The 21,910-nt window shown below is 39.0% G+C and overlaps 1 protein-coding gene across 3 annotated transcripts in view; it reads left to right on the forward strand.

Moving 5' to 3' along the window:
* The window catches only part of LOC132482932 (probable helicase senataxin), a 73,477-nt gene that overhangs the window by 18,983 nt on the left and 32,584 nt on the right, over positions 1–21,910 (forward strand). For all 3 annotated transcript variants that reach the window (XM_060088193.1, XM_060088195.1, XM_060088194.1), the window contains exons 8-11: positions 1,568–1,739; positions 1,873–1,960; positions 2,458–5,616; positions 15,326–15,425. In XM_060088193.1, coding sequence (XP_059944176.1) covers positions 1,568–1,739; positions 1,873–1,960; positions 2,458–5,616; positions 15,326–15,425 — 3,519 coding nt within the window. The remainder of the gene's footprint in view (positions 1–1,567; positions 1,740–1,872; positions 1,961–2,457; positions 5,617–15,325; positions 15,426–21,910) is intronic.

Here is a 21,910-nt window from a genome sequence, read left to right on the forward strand (position 1 = left end):
GTTGTTTGTAGATTTTTTGATGATGGCCATTCTGACTGGTGTGAGGTGACACCTCACTGTAGTTTTGATTTGCACTGCTCTAATGATTAGTGGTGTTGAGCATCCTTTCAGGTGTTTGTTGGCAAGCTGTATATCTTCTTTGGAGAAATGTCTATTTAGGGCTTCTGCCCATTTTTGGATGGGGTTGTTTGTTTTTTTGATATTGAGCTGCGTGAGCTGCTTGTAAATTTTGGAGACTAATCATTTGTCTGTTGCTTCATTTGCAAATATTTTCTCCCATTCTGAGTGTTGTCTTTTCATCTTGTTTATGTTTTCCATTGCTGTGCAAAAGCTTTGAAGTTTCATTAGGTCCCATTTGTTTGGTTTTATTTCCATGTCTCTAGGCGGTGGGTCAAAAATGGTCTTTTATGTCATAGAGTGTTCTGCCAATGTTTTGGCAGGCAGATTCTTTACCACTTCACCACCAGGGAAGTCCCCTCTTTAAGAAACATTCCATAATTGTCTTCACTTAACTAATGACTTTCTTCCTTATTTGAGAGCTTCCTAGACATAAGACAGCTTCAGTAGAAGATAAAAAAGTATATGAGCAGTTCTACACGAACGACTATGATAAAAAAAAAAAAGTAGACTCTAAGAGCCCTGAGGGAAATAAAGCAGAAAGTTCTAAAGTTGACAGTAATTGGGTGAGTTAGAGCACTTGCCTCCTAAGAATACTGCGGAAGATGACAGGTGGTACTAACAGTGAAGCCATTCTGGTTCTTTCTTGGAAAAAGCCAGCTATCTGTTTTATTCTGTAGGTGGTGTATCTTTATGTGAGTGTCAAAAATAATTCTGGAAAGAAAGAATAGAGTAAGATCTTACAGATGCTTGACTGAGGGCTTCTAATTTCCTTAGAAGACATTAAGGAGAAAGTGAAGGTCTTTGAGCAGGGCAGTGTTTTGCCCCTGCATGTAGAGAAGAGGGGAAGGACCAGGCATAAGAGTGTGTTGAGTAATGGGAATTCCTGCCAGTTGGATGGAATGGAGATAACAACAAAGCCATGTTGAGACATGGGTGGATGAAGATTATGTATCTCTGCTTATCCAGTGGATGAGGGGTTCAGTCCTTTATTCCAACCGAATGACACACACAATTCAGGATTTCTCATATCATGGACTTTGTTTAGATCTGAAAATACCAAGTTTTTCTTTCTCTCCCTTTTTTTTCTACTTTACCTCTGTTATTTATTGAAGGATGGGAGTATAAAGGTCTGGAAGAAGCAGAGGAGGAACGATTCTTTCAGGTTGGCAAATAGGGTGAGAAAGTTGAGTTTATCTGGACTATCTCAGTTTGTTCCACACAACAAGATTTCTTAACAGAGGTGTATTGCTTTAAAAAAAATGCAGACACTATTTAAAAGTTTCCCAGCTTTCTAAAACCTGTAGTTGACAATGCTTTACTTTAAATTATTTCCTGCTTTGCTTTCAGTTTTGTTGCTACCCAGGTAAAGAATGCTTAATTCTCAATATATTTTAGTACCTTTCTCTAGTTGTGTTGTAATTTGGCAAATTACTCCATTGTGTTTCAGATGATAGTGTGGATCCTTTCTGGCCAGCGTTACACTGTTTCATGGTGATTCTGGATCGTCTTGGATCTAAGGTCTGGGGTCAACTGATTGATCCTATTGAGGCATTTCAAACCATTATCAACAACGTGAGCTACAGGAAAGAGATCCAGAACATACGGAGCAGCTCTGTGAGGTTCGTTCAGTTCCTGTGTCAGGATTTCCAACAATCTGTATGAGGAAGTCTACTATAATTGACTTAACAGTAGGATTTTTCTCTTCTTTTTACCCTTCCTTTCAGTAATTTCTATTTGTTCTTAATATTTAAGGACCAAGTCAGAATCCGAGTCATATTTAGATGATATGGTGACTTGCAGCCAGATGGTATACAATTATAACCCTGAAAAGACCAAAAAGGTATCAAACATTTTGAGAATTCAGATGATATTGTATTGCCTTTATATTGTATAGCCAGTGTTTTATGTGGTTAGTTGCATTGCTGATTTTATGATATGTAGCTATTCTGAATCAACTGTTGCATAAAACAGTTTCTGATTGAACAGTAGCTCATGAGGAAAAATGGGCTGTAATGAGAGCATGCACACTTTGAGAGATTAATTTTTAAGTACATTTTGGAAGGGTAGAACATTTATGGCTTGAGGGAGATAAATCACATGACTAGAAATCAAAACCAACTGAAGGAAAGAGGTCCAGAGTACATGGAGGTTTTGTAAATTTAACCTTTTCATGAAAGCTTCACCTCAAAATTGGACTGTTTTCAATTTCTTGGGGGTCCGTATATGTACATCAACACAGGAAAGTTGAGCAGTGTATTTTCTTGTTGGCAACTTTTGTGTTAAACCTGTCATGAATGGTGCTTGTTTATCTGAATGTCAGTATCTCTTTCATTTTAGGATTCAGGGTGGAGATCAGCCATTTGCCCAGATTATTGTCCTAACATGTATGAAGAAATGGAAACATTAGCTAATGTGCTTCAGTCAGATATCGGTCAAGACATGCGTGTTCATAACAGCACGTTTCTGTGGTTCATTCCCTTTGTGCAGTCCCTCATGGATCTTAAGGATCTGGGTGTAGCTTATATAGTGGAGGTTATTCATCATCTGCATTCTGAAGTCAAAGACGTCCTCAACCAGACGGACGCCGTGTGTGACACAGTCACTGAGTTTTTCCTTCTGATTTTGGTGTCAGTGATTGAACTGCATAGAAATAAAAAGTGTTTGCATTTGCTGTGGGTTAGTTCCCAGCACTGGGTGGAAGCCATCGTAAAATGTGCCAAGCTTCCCACCACCGCGTTTGCTCGGAGTTCTGAGAAGTCATCTGGAAACTGCTCCAAAGGCACAACAATGATATCTCTGTCACTGCATTCAGTGCCATCTAACTCTGTACAACTTGCTTGTCTGCAGCTGATCAGAAGTCTCCTTAAAGAAGGCTATCAGCTTGGGCAGCAGACTCTTTGTAAGCGATTCTGGGATAAGCTCAACTTATTCCTACGAGGAAATATATCTTTAGGTTGGCAGTTGACTAGTCAGGAAACCCATGAGTTACAAACTTGTTTAAAGCAAATTATTAGAAACATAAAATTCAAAGTGCCTCAGTGTAGCACTTCTGTGGATCTGACTCCTCCATGTAAAATGCCTCCTGCATCTTACAATAAAGACGAAAGTGAACAAACAGGGATGAAGTCTAAAAAACACAGGCACTGTCTGGAAAACTCCAGCCCAACATTCTCTAAAGAACCGATGAAAGCTGATGCCTGTCAAGTGAAAGAGAGTATTTTCAGCAAGGCACATAATGCCATAGAAGAGGATAATGAGCAAACTTATATAAAAGATTTGAAACTCAGAGACCATCTCTCAGCTGAGTTGTGCTTGAAGCCCAGTAGTAAAAGGCTTGTTAATGAAAGAGCTCGAGGCCAAGTTAAAATAAGTACAGGGAAGCATAAGTCTGTAAAAGAGAATTCCTCATATACCCCACAGAATTGTACTTCAAGAAATGGTCCAGAAAAGGTATTTGACAGAGGAATAATCACATCGACAGGTTTGTTGACTGATTCTAGCAATGACTCTCTGGAAAAGGTGTCCACATCAGATGAGGATTTCTCTTTAAAGGATGATGCTCTTGGCAAAACCTCAAAAGCAAAAACTAAGGCACATAAAGATGAAATCTGTGCTAAATTATCGCATGTAATGAAAAAGCAAGACAGGAAAAGTACCACTTTAGAGGAAAACCTGACTGTATCTAGCATTGAAAGTTTCTGTTCAAAGAAAGATGCAGGAGGTCAGAAAGGAGATGGCTTCATACACAATCTCTCTTTAGGCCCTAGTGGTGTTCTGGATGATAAAAATGGACAACAAAAACCTGAAAACAGTTTATTGCTGAAAAAGAAACAAGTAAAGGAAGAAGAGTTGGGCATTTTCTCCACCCCTGATATCAGTTGTCAAATACTAGAATGTCATGTTGGTAATAAAGATTTGGTCTCATTCACAGAAATGACCAATATTTTTGTGGAGAAAACACCTCCCTTTAAAGATCCTGTGACTGGACTTGAATCAAGAGATATGGGAATTAGCAAGAGTACTGTTGAGTTTTCTTTTGATTTAAGAGAACAGGTCCTTAGCATCAGTCCTAAGTCTGACCCCTTAACAGATTCTCAGATAGACAGAGACCTCCACATATCTTTAATAGCTCAAGCCAGTGTTATTAAGTTCCCATCAGGTTCAACCCAAAGAAGTTTATCCCAGCTACAAAGAAAAGTTAAAGATGATAGAAGATGTTTGACAGCCAACCAAAATAGTGTCAGGGAAACCTGCTGTGGACACATCATTATTATTTCAGATTCTGATGAAGAAGATGATGATGATGAAAGAATTGTGGGTTTTAAGAAACACATTAAACAGGGTAAGACATGCATTGAGAAAGAATGTCCAGAGCATCATACTTCAATAGCTAACACAAATGTGGAACAGAATGTAATAAAGGAAGAAAATACAAGGTCCCTTTTGTGGTTTGAGGAATCGGATTCTCATTTTTTTGAGTTTGAAAGTCCATGTGAAGTGTTTTCAGTTTGGCAAGATCAGAAACCAGACAACAAGAATTCAGTTCAAGAGAATGAAGAGAATTCGTGCTTGACTCATGTAGGTGATATCACAAATGATTGGGGTTATGGTACAGATTATGTACCTGAAGAGGTCATTAAAAGTGCAGCAGAGGCAGCTTTGAAAGAAGCAGAACCTGAATCCAACAGTGACATAGAGGAAGATAATATATTTTTAACACAATGTGATCCAGAAGATATGGATTTATGTTCACAAATGGAGAAAGAGAATGATGAACTCATTGAAGTAGTTCATGGAAAAGATACAGTTCAGGTAGAAGATTCTGTGATTCGGCCTCAGTTGGAACCTTTGAGTAGCACAAAATGTAAATACAAAGATTGTGTGGAAACACTGAAAAACCAGGGTGAATACTGTTCCAAACACTCTGAAGCTAAAGCAGTAGATGAAGATATATTTCATAGACCTGGCTTGCCTCTCTCTGCATCTAAACCTTCAAGACCTCCCACTGTTAAGATATTTACCTCCAGTAGTACTTCACGAATTGCTGGTCTTTACAAGTCTTTGGTAAATACGTCAGCGCTCTTACCAACTCTGCAAAATAAGTCAAGTGGGGTACAATCTGCTTTGAAAGTACCACAGCCAGTCTCTCTGGTGTCTCAGAAGCCAGTGGCTGAAATGAAGGGTTTGTGCAACGTTCTCCAGTCTCATACTCCAAATAATTCCAACAGGCAAGGCTACGAAGTTCCATTTTGTGAAAACAGATCTTTTTTGCCTTCCTCTCCGGTAAACATTTTCTTGTCAGCACAGTCCATCTCTGACACCTTCGTTAAAGAGGTCTTAAAATGGAAATACGCAATGTTTGTGGACTTTGATCAGTGCGGACCCCCTTCAACTCTTTGTCAGTCCATCACAAGACCTGTGCCTGTGAGATTTCAAGATGGTAGAGATTATTTTAATGTGTTTTTCCCTTTGATGATCCTGAATACTTTTGAAACAGTAAGTATATGTTCTAATCGTATACGTTCAGACTTTGAAATTACCTTTCTTTACCATGTTGTGTAGGGCTAAAATAACTGATCGCATTTTGATTTAGATGTAGCTTGTAGATTTCATGTTGAACAGACATTGTGCCCGACACTGTTCTAGATGCTGGTGATACAGAGGAAACACTTAAACTCTGCCCTTCTGGAGCTTACAGACACAATTCAGAGTGCTAGTTTACCAAGTCCAGAGGTGGCACAGGAGGAGGAAATGTTTTTCGGTGTAAAATAAGGGAAGACTTCTCAGAGGACATAGTCTCTCATCTGCGTTTATTTTTTTGAAAAGTAGAGTAAACCTTTACTGAAGTTTTCTTGAGGAGGTAGCAAAGGGCAAGTTACACTGGTCAGCACAAAGCAGTAAATCCCAAATTTCTCATCTGTCTTCCCAACTTCTTATGCCTCATAGCAGCCTTTAGCTGCCCCCCTACCCCAACACATCCCATTCTGGTTCTTTTCTCTTTCTTACTGCCTGACTGGGATTGCCAAGTAAAATATAGGATTCCCAGTTAAATTTGAACCTCAGAAAAACAGCTAGTAATTCTTTAGTGTAAACATCCACCTGCACTTTGAAGGATGTTTTTGGTGTTCTCACAGCAGGTCGATTTTTACTTTTTTTCAAATTGATGAAAAAACAAAAACCCAAAACGTGAGTGTGCAATAAGGTGCTTCAAAACAAAGAGCACTGAGGTGAATACCCTCGTATTCAGTCAGCAGATCCTTGGGTGCCTGATACTTGCCCAGTACTATCACAGACCTGGCGGGGGTAAAGTGGTTAACACGACAGACAAGGCCTCTGCCTTCTGGGAATGATCATTTCAGATCAGGACAAAAGGCTCTAGAGTGCTCTAGAATGATCTAGAGCAAAAGGGAGTCGGCACTTTAGACTGAAAGGTGAGACGGCCTCTGTGAGCGATGGTATTCACACCGAGACCAGGGTGAGCAGAAGGAGTTGGCCATAGGAAGTATTCACAGGCAGAGAGACTGCAAAGATCCAGGTTAGAATTGTTAAAGTCAAAGGAGATGTACTGCACAAAGAGGCAAGTTGGTGTCAATTTATGCCCTAAATTTCAGCCATTGTCGTAAGAATTATTTTACTAGTGTTTCAGAACCATTAGAAACAACTAACTGATAAAGGCTCTTCAGTCTCTCTCCTTAAGAACAATGTGAAATAGTATTACAAGAATGATTTTCTTACCTTACAAAATTGTTAGTTCAGTGAACAGTGTATACAGTTAAATAACCTGCAGAATATACAGAGATTTTCTTCATCTTGGAGCTTATTTTTTTCTTGAACGTTTATCCTTTCCAGAAAACACTAAATTGCTTAGAGGCCATTCATAGCCCTTAAATTTAGGACACAATTGTGATTTTATTTTTCCCTTAGTTCAGAAGTATTTATATGTTTATCTTTAAGATTTCTTCCTTCAGGACATTTCTGTAGCCAGAACCTTTTCAAAACAGAATGAGTGCAAGTTCCATTTGTACATACACAAAGTTTAAGATAGTCAAATACTTGTGGAAGGCCCATTATAAAAAAAACATCAGCCACTCTCACCTCCCCAAGTAATTATTTTTGATCCTTGAGGGATCCTTTTGTTATTTACTTCCATATTTCTAAGTAACATGCCACTATTTTGACTTGTTAATTTTTCAGTACTAGACATTTTCTGTAATTACCCACTACAGGAAGTACCCTCTCTTCCCAGCCCTGTGTTCACACACACCTCTCCTGTTTCCCCATCCTCACTATGGAGTAGTTTTGTAATTTTTAGGTCAGTATTGGTTATTAATTTGACGATATAAAAGGTGTCCACTGGGCTTCCCTGGTGGCTCAGTGGTTGAGAATCTGCCTGCTAATGCAGGGGTCACAGGTTCGAGCCCTGGTCTGGGAGGATCCCACGTGCCGTGGAGCAGCTATGCCCGTGAGCCACAAGTACTGAGCCTGCATGTCTGGAACCTGAGCTCCCCAACAACAGAGGATGCGATAGTGAGAGGCCTGCACACTGCGATGAAGAGTAGCCCCCACTTGCTACAACTAGAGAAAGCCCTCGCACAGAAACGAAGACCCAACACAGCAAAAATAATTTAAACAAAAGAGAATAAGGTCTTTGAATTGAAAAAAAAAGTTTCCATGACTAAGTCATGTGGTAGCTGTAACTACTTTTCATTTCCGACGCTTTGCTTTCTCTTTCTTTGGATTTATTGTTTACTTAATTTTCTATGTACTTATTACTGATTTAGCTTCAGGCTGTCTCTTGGATGTTTAGGTCTCTCAGTATGATCAGGCACATCAGATAGTTGATAAATTTCGTCTTCTTGGTTTAGGATGGTTAACCTGAAATGCTCACCATCCTCATCCTAGGGCTTGCATTTCCTTCTTTCCTGTGTTGGATCTTTGTCTCCTGTACCCAGGGTTGTCTGTTTTTGTCACCCTCTCATTTTAGTAAGGCACATCCTTCAAGCTTCCTGAGAAAAGAATGTGTAGGAGATAAATTTTGAAACTTTGCATGTCTTAAAATTTCTTTCTATTTTGCCATCTCTGTCTTTGTTGTTGTCATCGTCATTCTCCTTCCTTCGAGACTTTCTCAGCGTCCAAGTCTATTGAAAAATTTTTTGAGCATATTTTTAGTTTCACAGTACTCTTGTCCTCTCATTATTCCTTTATATAGGATTGTGTGCTTTCTTCATGTGCACAGTATTTTTTACTACCTGAAGTTAATTAATGATAAGTTTAAAGTTAGTTGAGAGTTTTCTTCTCTTTTCATTGTCCCTGTTTTCCCAGTTGCTTTTTTCCTATTCATTTTACTGTCTACAGACCTTTCATGTTAACTCCTTTCTTCACACGTCTAATGATTTTTGGTGGTTTACTCACATTTAAGAACAGGATACTAACAAGCAGATTGGAGCATTGTTCATAATAGCCAAAAGTTGTAAACAGCCGAGATGTCCATCAGGAGATGAATGGGTAAACAAAACATGGTATATGCCTACAATGGAATATTAGTCTACTATTAAAAGGAATGACCCGTTACATGTACTTTTACCTGTTCTTTGATGAACCTGGAAAATAGTATGCTAAGTGAAAGAAGCCAGGTACAGAAGGCCACACATTGTGTAATTCCATTTATATGAATTTTCCAGAATAGGCACATCCGTAGAGACAGAAAGTGGATTAGTAGTCGCCAGGGGATGGGTGAGGGAGGGGTGTGGGAATTAGGACTGACTGCTAATAGGTATAAGGCTTGTTTTGGGATGGTGGGAATGTTCTGGAATTAGATAATGGTGATGGTTACACAAAATAGTGAATGTACTAAAAACACACTGTAGTGTGCACACTTTAAAGTGGTGAATTTTATATTGTGAAATATATCTCAACTTTTTAATGCTATAAGAAAAGAGGATGCATTTAAATAATGACAGGTCAAAAGAGATGCTTAGGAAAAGAGATACTTTTACTAAAATGGTCCTTTATTATTTGCACTGTGGAAGTCAAATGTGATCTGAAGGACACCATCACATGGTGAAATCCAAATTAGTTTCATTCTTTATATTAAGATAATATGCTTAGGTATAGTTATAATCTATATTTTGTTACATGTAAGATTTTAAAACAGATTAGAAGCTCTGAGTGAAAGGGATAGGCTTGTTGACCATTTGGCATTTTATTGGGAAGCCTCATCCCCACCCTCATGTCACTGTTTTTAGTCTTTTTTTTCCCCTTCTTAGTGAGGTCAGATGTCCCCAAGAAGAATCTTCAGATCGATTGCCTGGAAAGCATAGGCTTGATGGGGAGCTGACTGTGGGGTGAGGGTGGGGGCAGAGGGAAAGGTCCAGGCATTCAGAATCTAAACATTTGCTTAATTCCCTGTTTAAAAATTATTTTATTTTATTTTTTAAATTATTTTATTTATTTTTGGCTGCGTTGGGTCTTCGTTGCTGCACGTGGGCTTTTCTCTAGTTGTGGCGAGGGCTTCAGTAGTTGTGGCTCACAGACTCCAGAGCGCAGGCTCAGTGGTTTTAGCGCACGGGTTTAGTTGCTCCGTGGCACGTGGGATCTTCCCGGACCAGGGATCAAACCCGTGTCCCCTGCATTGGCAGGCAGATGCCTAAACACTGTACCACCAGGGACGCCCCCCCACCTTTTTTTTTAAGTACAGCATCCCCTCTCTCTCTGCTGCCCCACAGGCAGAGACGGTCACACTTCATAGAAGTGAAACCACTCTAGCTTTTTGCTAGGAACAGGGATGGGCAGTCTCCCTTCAGCCCTCCTCCTTCTAGAGGTGTATGTCAGATGCTTCCTTCTTAGAGTTCAGCTTCTTGGACTTGCTGAGTTAGTTAACCATTCATCCATCTGCTTACCAGCTTCCCAGATTTTGATACTCTTGCCTCGTCTTCTGTTCTCTTCATCCTAATGAACTAATCCTGTTGTGAAAAATCCCTTGGGTGTTTTAGTGGGGTTTCAGGGGAATGAAAGGAAATGCCTGTGTTCAATCTGTCATCTTTACCATGAAGTTTTATCTTGTTCTTTTTTTCTTATTTTTGCAATCTTGTTCTTTTTCTTTAACCATGTAGTGAAACAGCATTGTTTTAGCATTTCTAGTTTATATAGTCCAACATTTATTAATGGTATTATTAATATACCTTGATTCCTTTTTTTTTTCCCCACTGTAACGTGTGGCTTGTGGGATCTTAGTTCCCTGACCAGGGATTGAACCTGGGCCCTCAGCAGTGAAAGCACTAACAACTGAACTGCCAGATAATTCTCAGATACCTTGATTACTTTTAATGTTTATTCTTTCTTATAAGCCAGAGACTGTGGCATCAACCACAGTCTTGGTCCAAGGCTTCTTATCCTTATTTGGATGTAATTTGACTTCATAATATTGTTTGTTAATGGAATGCTGAAGTGTGTTTAGAGTCCTTTGACAGAAATGTGGTTGGTATCCTATTTAGGACATGAAACACAGTGTTTGGTTATCCAGTTCTTATGTCTTATTGCAGGTGGAATGCAATGACATTGCGTAGAATTATCCCTTGCCCCAAAGGGCAAACGAGCAAATTCAACTTTTAGAAATATGAGTCTCTTGAATAAAAAAAAAATCCCACAGGATTCAGAGGCAAAAAGTATACAAATCAATTTTCACAGCAAAGTAAAGGAGCTGTTACAGTGGAGGATTCCTGGACTGAATGTCAATATTATGACATAGTATGAGTCTGTTTCGTGTTTGGTAGTTGCAATCGTTGTTGCTGTTGTTGTGGTCATCCATTTGCAATGCTTGGTGTCAGTTTATCTCTTGTAAAAACAAAATACAGTGTGTGTGGGGAAAAAAAAGAAATATGAGTCTTTTGTGTACTGATGTGACTGATAGAGGATATATTAGTTTTTAATCCTTACGTTTAACACACAAAAGTATTAGATAATGTGCACTATTTTGACAGGGACCAATTTTTTTGGTCAGTTTTGGCAAATACTTTATTGTCTTAAAGTTTTGGTTTGCTGGCTCTGTCTGCAGTCCCCTTCGGTTACCTGTGTGTGCATGCACGTATATGCAGAGTGTAATTGGCAGGAGCTTTTTAGGTTGTGTAGACAAGGAGCAGGCAGAAAGGGGGCCCTTCTGGAGTACCAGCTGTGATTCTTAGTGCCCACACCCCTTATAGGGAGAGTGCACCGTTTTTTAGCTAATTTCCAGTTATACTTTGTTCTGTGAAGGAAACAAAACAGGTTGATATGATGAGCGACATTGGGAGGCTGCTTTTGAGATCGGGCTGAGAGCCAGGAGAGGAGGGTTTTGTGCAGAGGAGGGGGGAGGGTCAAGACTATAATGCTTTGAGGTAGGCCTAACTGAGCATATGTGAGCAAAGAGATTAGACTGATGTGACTGGAGTGAGGTAACTTAGAGGTAAAGGGAAATGAAGTAAGATTGCAGAAATCAGTCAAGAGCTGGATGGTATACAACCCTGTAAGTGCAGGTCGGGGTTTCATTCTCAGTACAGTGAGAAGATGTTGGAGGATTTTTAGTTGGTTGGTGTTTAGGCTGGGGGAGTAGCAATATGTAGTAGTTTACTTTTTTGTTTTAAAGAAAACATTCTTAGTTGCTCATTAGAGAATAACTGTAGAAAGGTAAGCATAGATGCAGTAGACCTGTCGGGGGCTATTATAATAGCCCAGGAGAAAGATGATGGTAGCTTGATCTAGGTGGTAGCTATGGAAATAAAGAGAAGTGAATTCATTGGGCGTAAATTTTGGAGATAGTACTCAGTACTTATCTTTTTTTAATATATATAGAAATTTATGTTATTCATTTTTGGCTGGGTTGGGTCTTGGTTGATGCACACAGGCTTTCTCTAGTTGCAGCGAGCTAGAGAAACTCTGCATAGCATCCCCCATTGTCAACATCCCCTACCAGTGTAGTACATTTGTACAACTGATGAACGTACATTGACACGTCATTACCACCCAGAGTCCATAGTTTTCATTAGGGTTCACTCTTGATTTGTATATTCTAAGGGTTCGGACAAACGTATAATGACATGTATCAGTCCTTTAATATCAGAGTACTTTCACTGCCCTAAAAATCCTCTCTGCTCTGCCTGTTCACCCCTTCACAGTCTCAACCCTGGCAATCACTCATCCTTTTACTGTCTCCATAGTTTGCTTTCCCAAGCATGTCAAATAGTTGGAATCACACAGTATGTAGCCTTTCCAGATTGGCTTCTTTCACTTAGTAATGTGCATTTCAGGTCCTTCTGTGTCTTTCCATGGCTTCATAGCTCATTTCTTTTTAGCACTAAATAATATTCCACTGTCTGGTTGTACCATAGTTGGTTTATCCGTTCACCCACTGAAGGGCATCTTGGTTGCTTCCAAGTTTAGGCAGTTATGAATAAAGCTGCTATAAATATCCATGTGCAGGTTTTTAATGTAAATATAAGTTTTCAGTTCATTTGGATAAATAGTGAGGGCACTATTGCTGGATCCTACAGTAAGAATATGTTTAGTTTCATAGGAAACCACCGAACAGTCTTCCAAAGTGGTGGTACCATCTTGGGAATTTCCTGGTGGTCCAGTGGTTAGGACTCTGCACTTCCACTTGCAGGGGGCACAGGTTCGATCCCTGATCAGGGAACTAAATCCCACAAGCCACGTGGCTCAGCAAAAAAAAAAGAAAAAAAAAGGTGATGGTTCCATTTTACATTCCCAGGAGCAATAAATGAGAGTTCCTACTGTTCCACATCCCCGTCAGCATTTGGTCCTGTCAGTGCCCCAGATTTTGGCCATTCTAATACGTGTGTAATAGTTTCTTGTTGTTTTAATTTTCATTCCTTTGATGACATAAGATACGGAGCATTTTTTCATATACTAATTTACGGTCTGTATATCTACTTTGGTGAGGTGTCTGTCCAGGCCTTTGCACATCTTTTTCATCAGGTTGTCTGTTTTCTTACTGTTGAGTTATTTTTTTCTTTTTTAAATAAATTTAGTTTATTTATTTTTGGCTGCATTGGGTCTTCATTGCTTTGCACAGGCTTCCTCTAGTTGCAGCAAGCAGGGGCTACTCTTTGCGGTGTGCGGGCTTCTCATTGCAGTGGCTTCTCTTGTTATGGAGCACGGGCTCTAGGCATGTGGGCTTCAGTAGTTGTGGCATGCGGGCTCAGTAGTTGTGTCTCACGGGCTTAGTTGCTCCGTGGCATGTGAGATCTTCCTGGACCAGGGATCAAACCTGTGTCCCTTGTGTTGGCAGGCAGATTCTTAACCACTGTGCCACTAGGGAAGCCCTTCTCCTTCACTTTTAAAGGATAATTTTTCAGGATTCCGAATTCTAGGTTGGTAGGATTTTTTCTCTCAGCAGTCTAAATATTTCACTACTCTCTCCTTGCTTGCATGGTTTCTGAGGAGAAGTTAGATGTAATTCTTATCCTTCCTCCTCTATAGATAAGGTGTTTTTTCCCACACGCTTCTTTCATGATTTTTTCCTTTATCTTTGATATTTCATATTCCTGAAGGTTGAATATGATATGCCTAGGTGTAGTTTCTGGCATTTATTCTGCTTGGTCTTGGAGCTTCCTGGATCTGTGGTTTGGTGTCTGATGTTAATTTTCGAAAACTGAGTCATTATACCTCAAATACTGCTTCTTTTTCTCTCTCTCTTCTTCTTGTATCTCCATTATGTGTATGCTGCATCTTTTGTCATTATCTCACAGTCTTGGATATTCTGGGGTGTGTTTTTTTGCTGTACGCGGGCCTCTCACTGCTGTGGCCTCTCCCGTTGCGGAGCACAGGCTCCGGACACACAGGCTCCGCGGCCATGGCTCGCGGGCCCAGCCGCTCCGCGGCATGTGGGATCCTCCGGGATCGGGGCACGAACCCGTGTCCCCTGCATCGGCAGGCGGACTCTCAACCACTGCGCCACCAGGGAGGCCCCTGGGGTGTGTTTTTTTTAACCCATTTTTTTTCTCCTTGCTTTTCAGCTTTGGTAGCTTCTATTGCTGTAGCCTCAAGCTCAGAGATTGTTTCCTCAGCAATGTCCAGTGTACTAATGAGGCCATCAGAGGCATCCTTCATTTCTGTTACAGTGTTTTTGATCTCTGGCATTACCTTTTGATTCTTTCTACTTTACATCTCATTCATTACATTACCCATCTATTATTTCATGGCCTCCTTTTTTCATTAAACTCTTAGTATATTAACTATAGTTTAAAAAAAATCCTGGTCTGATAATTCCAGTATTCCTGCCATATCTGACGGGTTTTAGTGCTTCTTTATTCTGTGCAAACTGTGTTTTTTTTTTTTTGCCTTTGAGTATGCCTTGTAATTCTTTGTTGCAAGGCAGACGTAATCTACTAAATAAAAGGAACAGCAGTAAATAGGCTTTTAGTGATATAGAAATGAGGTATGGGGGAAGGAAGACCATTCCATAGTCCTGTGATAAGGTGTCACTCTTTTAGTGAGCCTTTGCCTCTGGACTAAGAACTTTACACCACATGCTTCTTAGTTTCCCCCCACCTCCTTGGGTGAGACAGGATGGTTAGAATGGGCTGGAGCTGGTTTTCTTCCCTCAAGTAGGTTAAGCTCTGATGAAATCCCAGCAAGTTTGACTCCGGTAAAATAGCTTCTCATAGATCAGGCCTTGTTAAGAAGGTCAAGAATGTTCTGGTGTATTTCACAATGGTTCCTTTACCCCAGTCCCCACCAACCCCCCACCCCCGCTGGAAGCACACAGGGAATTTTCTCCAGTGTTCACTGTGAGGGCCTGTTCGAGCTCCTAGAGGTAAGACTCACCAAAGTGTGGAGTCCCACTTATGACTGGGTCCCCCTAGAGTTTTTAAGAGAGGTCATGCTGAGCCTCCAACAGTTTGTCGCATCCAGTTCAGGATTTCCTCCTGGCATGGAGGTTTCTACTTAAGAGTTTTCTGCGCTGGCAAGTTGTGATTGTCTGTATCCACCTTTTTGTCTCTTTTTACTTGTTAGGATGGAGTGGTGACTTCTAAGTTCCTTACATGCCAAGCTGGAAACCAGAAGTCCCAAATTAATTTTTAATGTTTGTGTCACACAGGAGTTCTAGGTTCTGGATTTTATGGTTGCTTACTTTGGAAAATTTTGCTGTTTAACATTGGCTTTTCAGATGTTTTTGCTTTCTTAAGTTGCTTTTTTTTGCTTTGCGTAGGTGGCACAGGAATGGATCAGCTCTCCAAACAAAGAGAAATTCCATCAGTTGCATTTACGAAAATTTCCTGCTGATTATAAAAAATACTGGGAGTTTGTGGGTAAGTTCTTCCTTACGTAACTTGGGCTCTATCATATAATAATTGGAGATTGCTATTTGAGGGAACATAATAATTGCTTGAAGTTTCTGGGATATAGGTTTCCTAAGGTAAATTTGTAAGCTCTTACAAAGAATATGTTTAAAGTCTTTACTTAATGAGGATAATTACTGGGACAGTTATAAAATTCATGGTTTTAACCATTGTGCTAGCAGAATACCACAGGCCAAAGTGTCCCTAGATGCTGGGCAAGGGAGAGAGAAGGTGAGTGAGGGAGTTTGACTGGCGGGGGTGGAGGGGATGTTGACATGATCGTGCGTACAGATTCTGAGTAAATCTCTCTGCCGTCTCTGCTCTCACTTCATGAGTTGTCTGGAGCATGTGTCACAGTTATATCTTAGTTATAAATAAACCAAGCATTTAGAACCCTTTAAAATAAAAAATATAAATTATCCATCTGCCTCCTTCCCCCTTGCAGTCCATCCCACTCCATAAATTCACATAAGAAAAAAAGCGTGTACATATATTTGGGGGGAAAGGTATTATATGTTCACTGTAGAATATTCAGATAACATTAGCCAATAGTAAAATAAACATCACTCACAGTTCCCATCATTCAGAGATCATCTTATGAACATAGTAGTGTATATCTTACTGCTAGACTTCCTATTCATCTGAGTGAAGGCGGGGTGGGTAGGGTTATTTTACCTAAGTGACTTCTTTCATGTATTTATTCAGCAAATATTTACTGACTTTATACTACCTGATAGTGTATGATTCTAGATGCTAGGTATGTAGCTGTGATGAAAACATAAAATTCCACCTTCGTGAAGCTTACATTTGACTTATTTTCATTTAGTCTATTATAAATGTCTTTTCAGAGATAAATAATAATAGCATGTTCAGTGTTTGTAGTTATTCCATTGTAAGCGTATTCCATAGTTCTATTTAACCAGTAATTTCTAGTTAGACATGTACATTACTTACGGTTTTTTACTGTTACACTGAAAAAATCCCTTTGCTAGATCAAACAGTGTGTGCATTTTAAGACTTTCGGTTCATATTGCCTCTGTCTACCAAAAAGAATACCATTTTCACTTCTGACATAAGAATGTAAGAATGCATCTCTTCTCATTTGCTAGTTTAAACTTATCCCCCAGTTTTATATGGAACATGTATCTCATTTGAAGTTGTAGTTTTTGTCCTCAAATCTTTATTGGTCTTTTGTATTCTTGCGGGGTGGATGGATAATTGTCTGTTCATGCCTTTTGTCCTTTTTTTTCTCTTAAGGAGGTTATTTTCTTACTTGTATGCATTGTTATTTTTTTTTCAATTTCATTATTTGCTGTTCAGTTTCACATGCAGTTTTTGAGGCAGACAATTTTTATCTTCACATGTTCAAAAATACCGTATTTATTTCTTTACTGTTCAGTTGGTTTTAGAAATCAGATAAATACTTCCATATTTTCTTGTAGTAGTTTTATATTTCTTTCTAATATTTAAATCACTGATTTATCAGCCATTTATCTTGATGGTATGATAGAATCACATAGCATTTACTCTTGTGTCTGACTTCTTTCATGTAACATGTCTTCGTAATTCATCAATTTTGTGTGCATCTTTGGTATTTTTTCATTGCTGTGGTGGTATTTCAATATGTGACTGTGTCACCATTTTACTGTTGATGGACATTTTTATTATTATTATTTTAAAGAAGTATTTTTGGCAGTGCCATGCGGCTTGTGGGATCTTAGTTCCCCGACCAGGGATTGAACCCGGGCCACAGCAGTGAAAGCGCCGAGTCCTAACCACTGGATCGCCAGAGAACTCCCGTTAATGGACATTTTTTTCAGCAGTTTAGGCCTGTGTGTCAGGGCTCCCCAAGCCCATGCCCACGTTCAGTGATTCACTAGGAGGACTCACAGGAATTATATTCATGCTCATGGCTGTGACTTACTATGGCAAGAGGATACAAAGCAAAATCAGCAAAGGGAAAAAGGAAACCAGGAGCAAGATTCCAAGAGTCATTTCCCAGCGAAGTCACACAGGACACACTTAATTTTCCCAGTAGTGGGCTGCAACAACCCATGTGACACATTATCTGCCGGGGAAGCTTAGAGACCCAGTGCCTAAAACACCCTCTGCCTAGCCCACATTCATGATTTTCACAAGTAAAGTGGGTGTTTGACATAAGCTGTAGAGAAAAAATTTGGCAAACAGGTAAGGTACAGTGAGCCATTGTCATCAGCAAATGATGAGAGCTGTCTGGAAAACCAAGTTCCCAGATTCCAAGGGGGGCCAACCTTGTAAGCAGGCCTTTCTAATGATAGCAGCCTCAGGCCTTCTTCTACACACAACATTTTATGAATAATGCTACTATGATCATTCATGTGTCCCTTCGTGTTATGTGAGGGCATTTTTGTGGAGTCTGTCTCCTGAAGTGGGTCTCAGAGTCTCAGGGTATTATACGTGAGCTTAACATGAGTAGATAATGCCAAGCTAGTCATGCAGAATGACATGCCCCACCAGCGTATGGAAGTCACGTTGCTCCATGTCTCTGCCAACACATTTGTGTTGATTGTGCTGTTCATTTTAGCCGTTGTAGTGTGCGTGTACTGATGGCCATTTGTGGTTTTATTTTGTAATATCCTGGCTATCAGTGAGATTGAGCACCTTCTCATATATTTAGTAGATGCTCAAGTAACCTCTCTGGGGAAGCACCTATTAAATTAAAGACTCTTGTTCATTTTCTGTTAGTTGTCTTTTCCTTACTGATTTGTAGCAAGTTCTTTATGTAATCTGGATATAAACCATTCTCCCACTTTGGCATGCATTATGACTCTCTTAGTGATGTCTTTAAAATTCTTATTTTATTCTTGTTTAGACTTTATTTTTTAACATAACAAATGCATCTGTGTATTTTTTTATGGTTAATGGTCTGTGCCTCATTTAAGAAACCTTTCCCTGCTGCAGGTCATAAATATATTATCTTAACATCTAGAACAGGTGTCAGCAAACCACAGCTTGCAGATCTACCCTGTATCCTGTTTTTATACTGCCCAAGAGTAAGGTTCTTACATTTTTTTAAGGTTTTGAAAAAAAGATGATGATGAATATGCAACAGACATCATGTGTAGCCGGCAAAGAAAAATCTGGCTCTTTACAGAAAGTTTGCCAATCCCTTTTCTAGAGGCTTCGCTGTTTTGCCGACCAGGAATGGATTTTGTACACGAGTAAGATGTAGGGGCCATGTTTCATTTTTTTCCCTAATGGAGATGTAATTACCGCAGTAGTATTTATTGAAAAGATTATCCTTTCTCCATGGTCTGCAGTGTCATATTTGTTACAAATCTAATGTCCATTTAATGCACTGACCTTTTTCTGGGCTCCTTTCTTCTTTGTTGGATCATTTGCCTACCTTTCTGCCCATATCACGTTGCTTAATTTTACTTAATTAAGCTTTATTATAAACATTAATGAGCAAGTCTGCTTACCTTGTTTGGCCTTAAGAGTACGTTGGCTATTCTTGTCCCTTTGCATTACCATGTAAGTTTTAGAGAAAAAAAGATGTGGACATTTGTTAGGAATTGGCATCTTTCTAATACTGATTTGAATACAATACATACTGTCAGTTATTTAGGTTTACTTTCAGTAATGTTTTACAGTTTTCTAGGGAGAGGTTTTGCAGATCATCATTGGTTAGATTTTTTTCTTTTGGTGTCATTTGTAATTATTTAAGTGACTATCTCTAATAGAGATGGACCTAAAAATTCATAGTAAAACATTATTTTGTTGCTAAAGTATTAACCATGATTTCTTAATATTAGATAGCTAGACAGTGTTCAAGTTTTCAGTTTCCTCATAAAGAACAATTTATTTCAGCCTGCTTGAATTAAGATCCAAGTTAGGTCCACTCATTGACATTGTTAATATGTCTTCTTCAATTATAATTGTCTCCTTCATGGATTTCCCCCCTCCTTTGTAATTTATTTGTTGAAGAAATTGTGTTGTTGACACTGTAGAATTACAGGGTCTGTGTCTGTGTCTTGCTGATAGCATCCCCCTGGTGGTGTTTAGTATGTTTTTCAGTCCTTTGTACTTTTTGTAAATTGATAGTTGGATCTAGAGGCTTGATCAGTTTCATTTGACCTAATATTTTTGGCAAAACTAGTTCATAGCTGAGGTTGGTGTGTTCCTTTATCAGGAGGTGCTTGATCTCTAATTTCTCTTTTTGTAATACTTATAACCATTGATCCTTAATGCCTTGATTAATTATCTTACTAAAGGATACAAAATGGTGATATTTTTATTTGATCATTTCTTCATGTATTTGCTATTGTAGTTCTATAAAGAAAAAGTGCTCCATTTTATTTGATTACTCAGTAGTATACTTTATAAAGAAGGGTAGAATAAGTATTGATACTTGACTCCTGACCAGTTTTCAAAATAATGACTTAATTCTCTGCAAGTGCTGGGTTGACCAGTGAACTTTAAAAAAAATGTTTTTTCGTTATGAACACATGGACTTAAATACACTTGTTTCAAGTCTTTGTAATTGGTTTCTTCAAGTTGGCTCCTGAGCCCTTTAGACAGGACCCTACTAGTCTTTGAGAGCTTTCTTGCTACCTGATACAACCGATACCATCTATATGTTTTATCCTGTATGTGAGCTTTCAATTTTCTAAGTAGCCTTAGTATCTTTGGGTAGAAAAAGTTATTTCAAGATCAGTATTGGCATGTTATATGCTGTTTACAAGTAATACATGTAAACATAAGGATACAGAAAGGTTAGAAGAGGAAGATTGGAGAAAGCTACTCATGCAAACCCAACTAAAAGAAACTTGTTTTGCTCTGTTAATACCAGACTAAATAGACTTTACGGCAGAAGAGCATTATTTGAGATTAAAAGCGAGTATTTCACAATGATAGCAAGTTCAGTGAACAGAAGATAGGACCATTTTGAATACCTAATAAAATATATAAAGAAAAAACTGATAGAACTAGAGTGTACTCTTTACATATATGTGAGACCTTTGAACCATTCATTTTTTTCTTTTCTTTTAGTTTGGAAATTATACATCAACTTTTACCTCTTTTGCCATTTAGTAGTTCAGGTGAAAACTTAGAGTGTACATGATTCAAACTTTACAGATTTCATCGATACTTTAAGTGTCTCCATAGATAAGGCAAAATCTTAAAAACTTTAACCCTGTTTATGTGTTCCACTTTGTATATTATTATTGTTACGTATTTTAACTCTATATTTTAAACTGTGTAAGACATACAGTTGGTCCTCTGTATTTGCGGGATTTGCATCATCAGATTCAAGCGTGGATTGAAAATATTCATGGAAAAAAATTCCAGAAAAACATGTTTGCTATGCACCAGCACCTATTTACATACCATTTATGTTGGATTTACAACTATGTCCATAGCGTTTGCATTGTATTAGGTAGTATAAGTAATCTAGAGATGATTTAAAGTGTACTGGAGGATGTGCGTGGGTTATATGCAAATACTACGCCATTTTACATAAGGGACATGAGCATCTGAGGATTTTGGTGCCTGCGGGAGTCCTAGAACCAATTCAAGGACTGTACTCTGTGTAGTGCCTTGTGCAGCCCTTTTTTGTTTGTTTGTTGATTCTACTAGTTCATGTATTCTCTCCTGGTGCTTTGCTTATTTCTAATATGTTGGTCATTGTCTTTGGAAAGTTATTTAAAAAATAATCAGGGGCCTAGGATGATACGATGTCCTCTTCCAGAGAGGATTTTTCTTTGCTTCTGCCAGGATTCTGGGAGTACTAGCAATGTGGGATCATCTTAATCCGGTTTAAAGGATTGAGCTTTCCTGAAGTACTCGGGTGAATTGAAGCTGCCTTCATTGTTGGGTGTAGTCCTTCATGGTCCCTACCTGAAGCTTGAGGGCTACCAGTATGCCTACTTTATCTATGCAGGCCCTGGACTCCAGTTTTTGTCTCATTTTTTGTACAAGGCTATCCCAGGTACTGCTCAAATTCCTGGCTGCCACTCCCTGAAGAGTTCAGATGTTTCTAGGGAAAATACTGGGCTGGCCCTTGCGGATCTCCACCTTGTTCTGGATCTCAACAGAGTGATTCTTCATTGTTGTATTTGCTCTCTGATGCCTTCAAATAGACATTTCTTACATGATGCATTTTTTAAATTCTTTTTTGACTTAGTAGTTCAGTCTACTTAATCCTAGTACTTCGTGCTTTGGTTCAGTATGTTGTTGCTGGATTTGGCAGTTGGTACTGAACTTTTTAATTTTAGAGCTTGCTCTGTTTTCCCAGCCCCATTTATTTTACGACTGTCCTTTCCCCCTTGTTTGAAATGCCACTAGTAGGCTCAAAATTCTTACGTGTACATGGATCTGTTTCCAGATTTTCTCTTGGGATTTTGAAAGTAGGGCACAAAAGTGAAAATTCCTTGATTAAAAACTAAGGTAAACTTCAAGGAAAAGAAATTTAT

The sequence above is a fragment of the Mesoplodon densirostris genome (assembly GCF_025265405.1).
Source record: "Mesoplodon densirostris isolate mMesDen1 chromosome Y unlocalized genomic scaffold, mMesDen1 primary haplotype SUPER_Y_unloc_1, whole genome shotgun sequence".
NCBI lineage: Eukaryota > Metazoa > Chordata > Mammalia > Artiodactyla > Ziphiidae > Mesoplodon > Mesoplodon densirostris.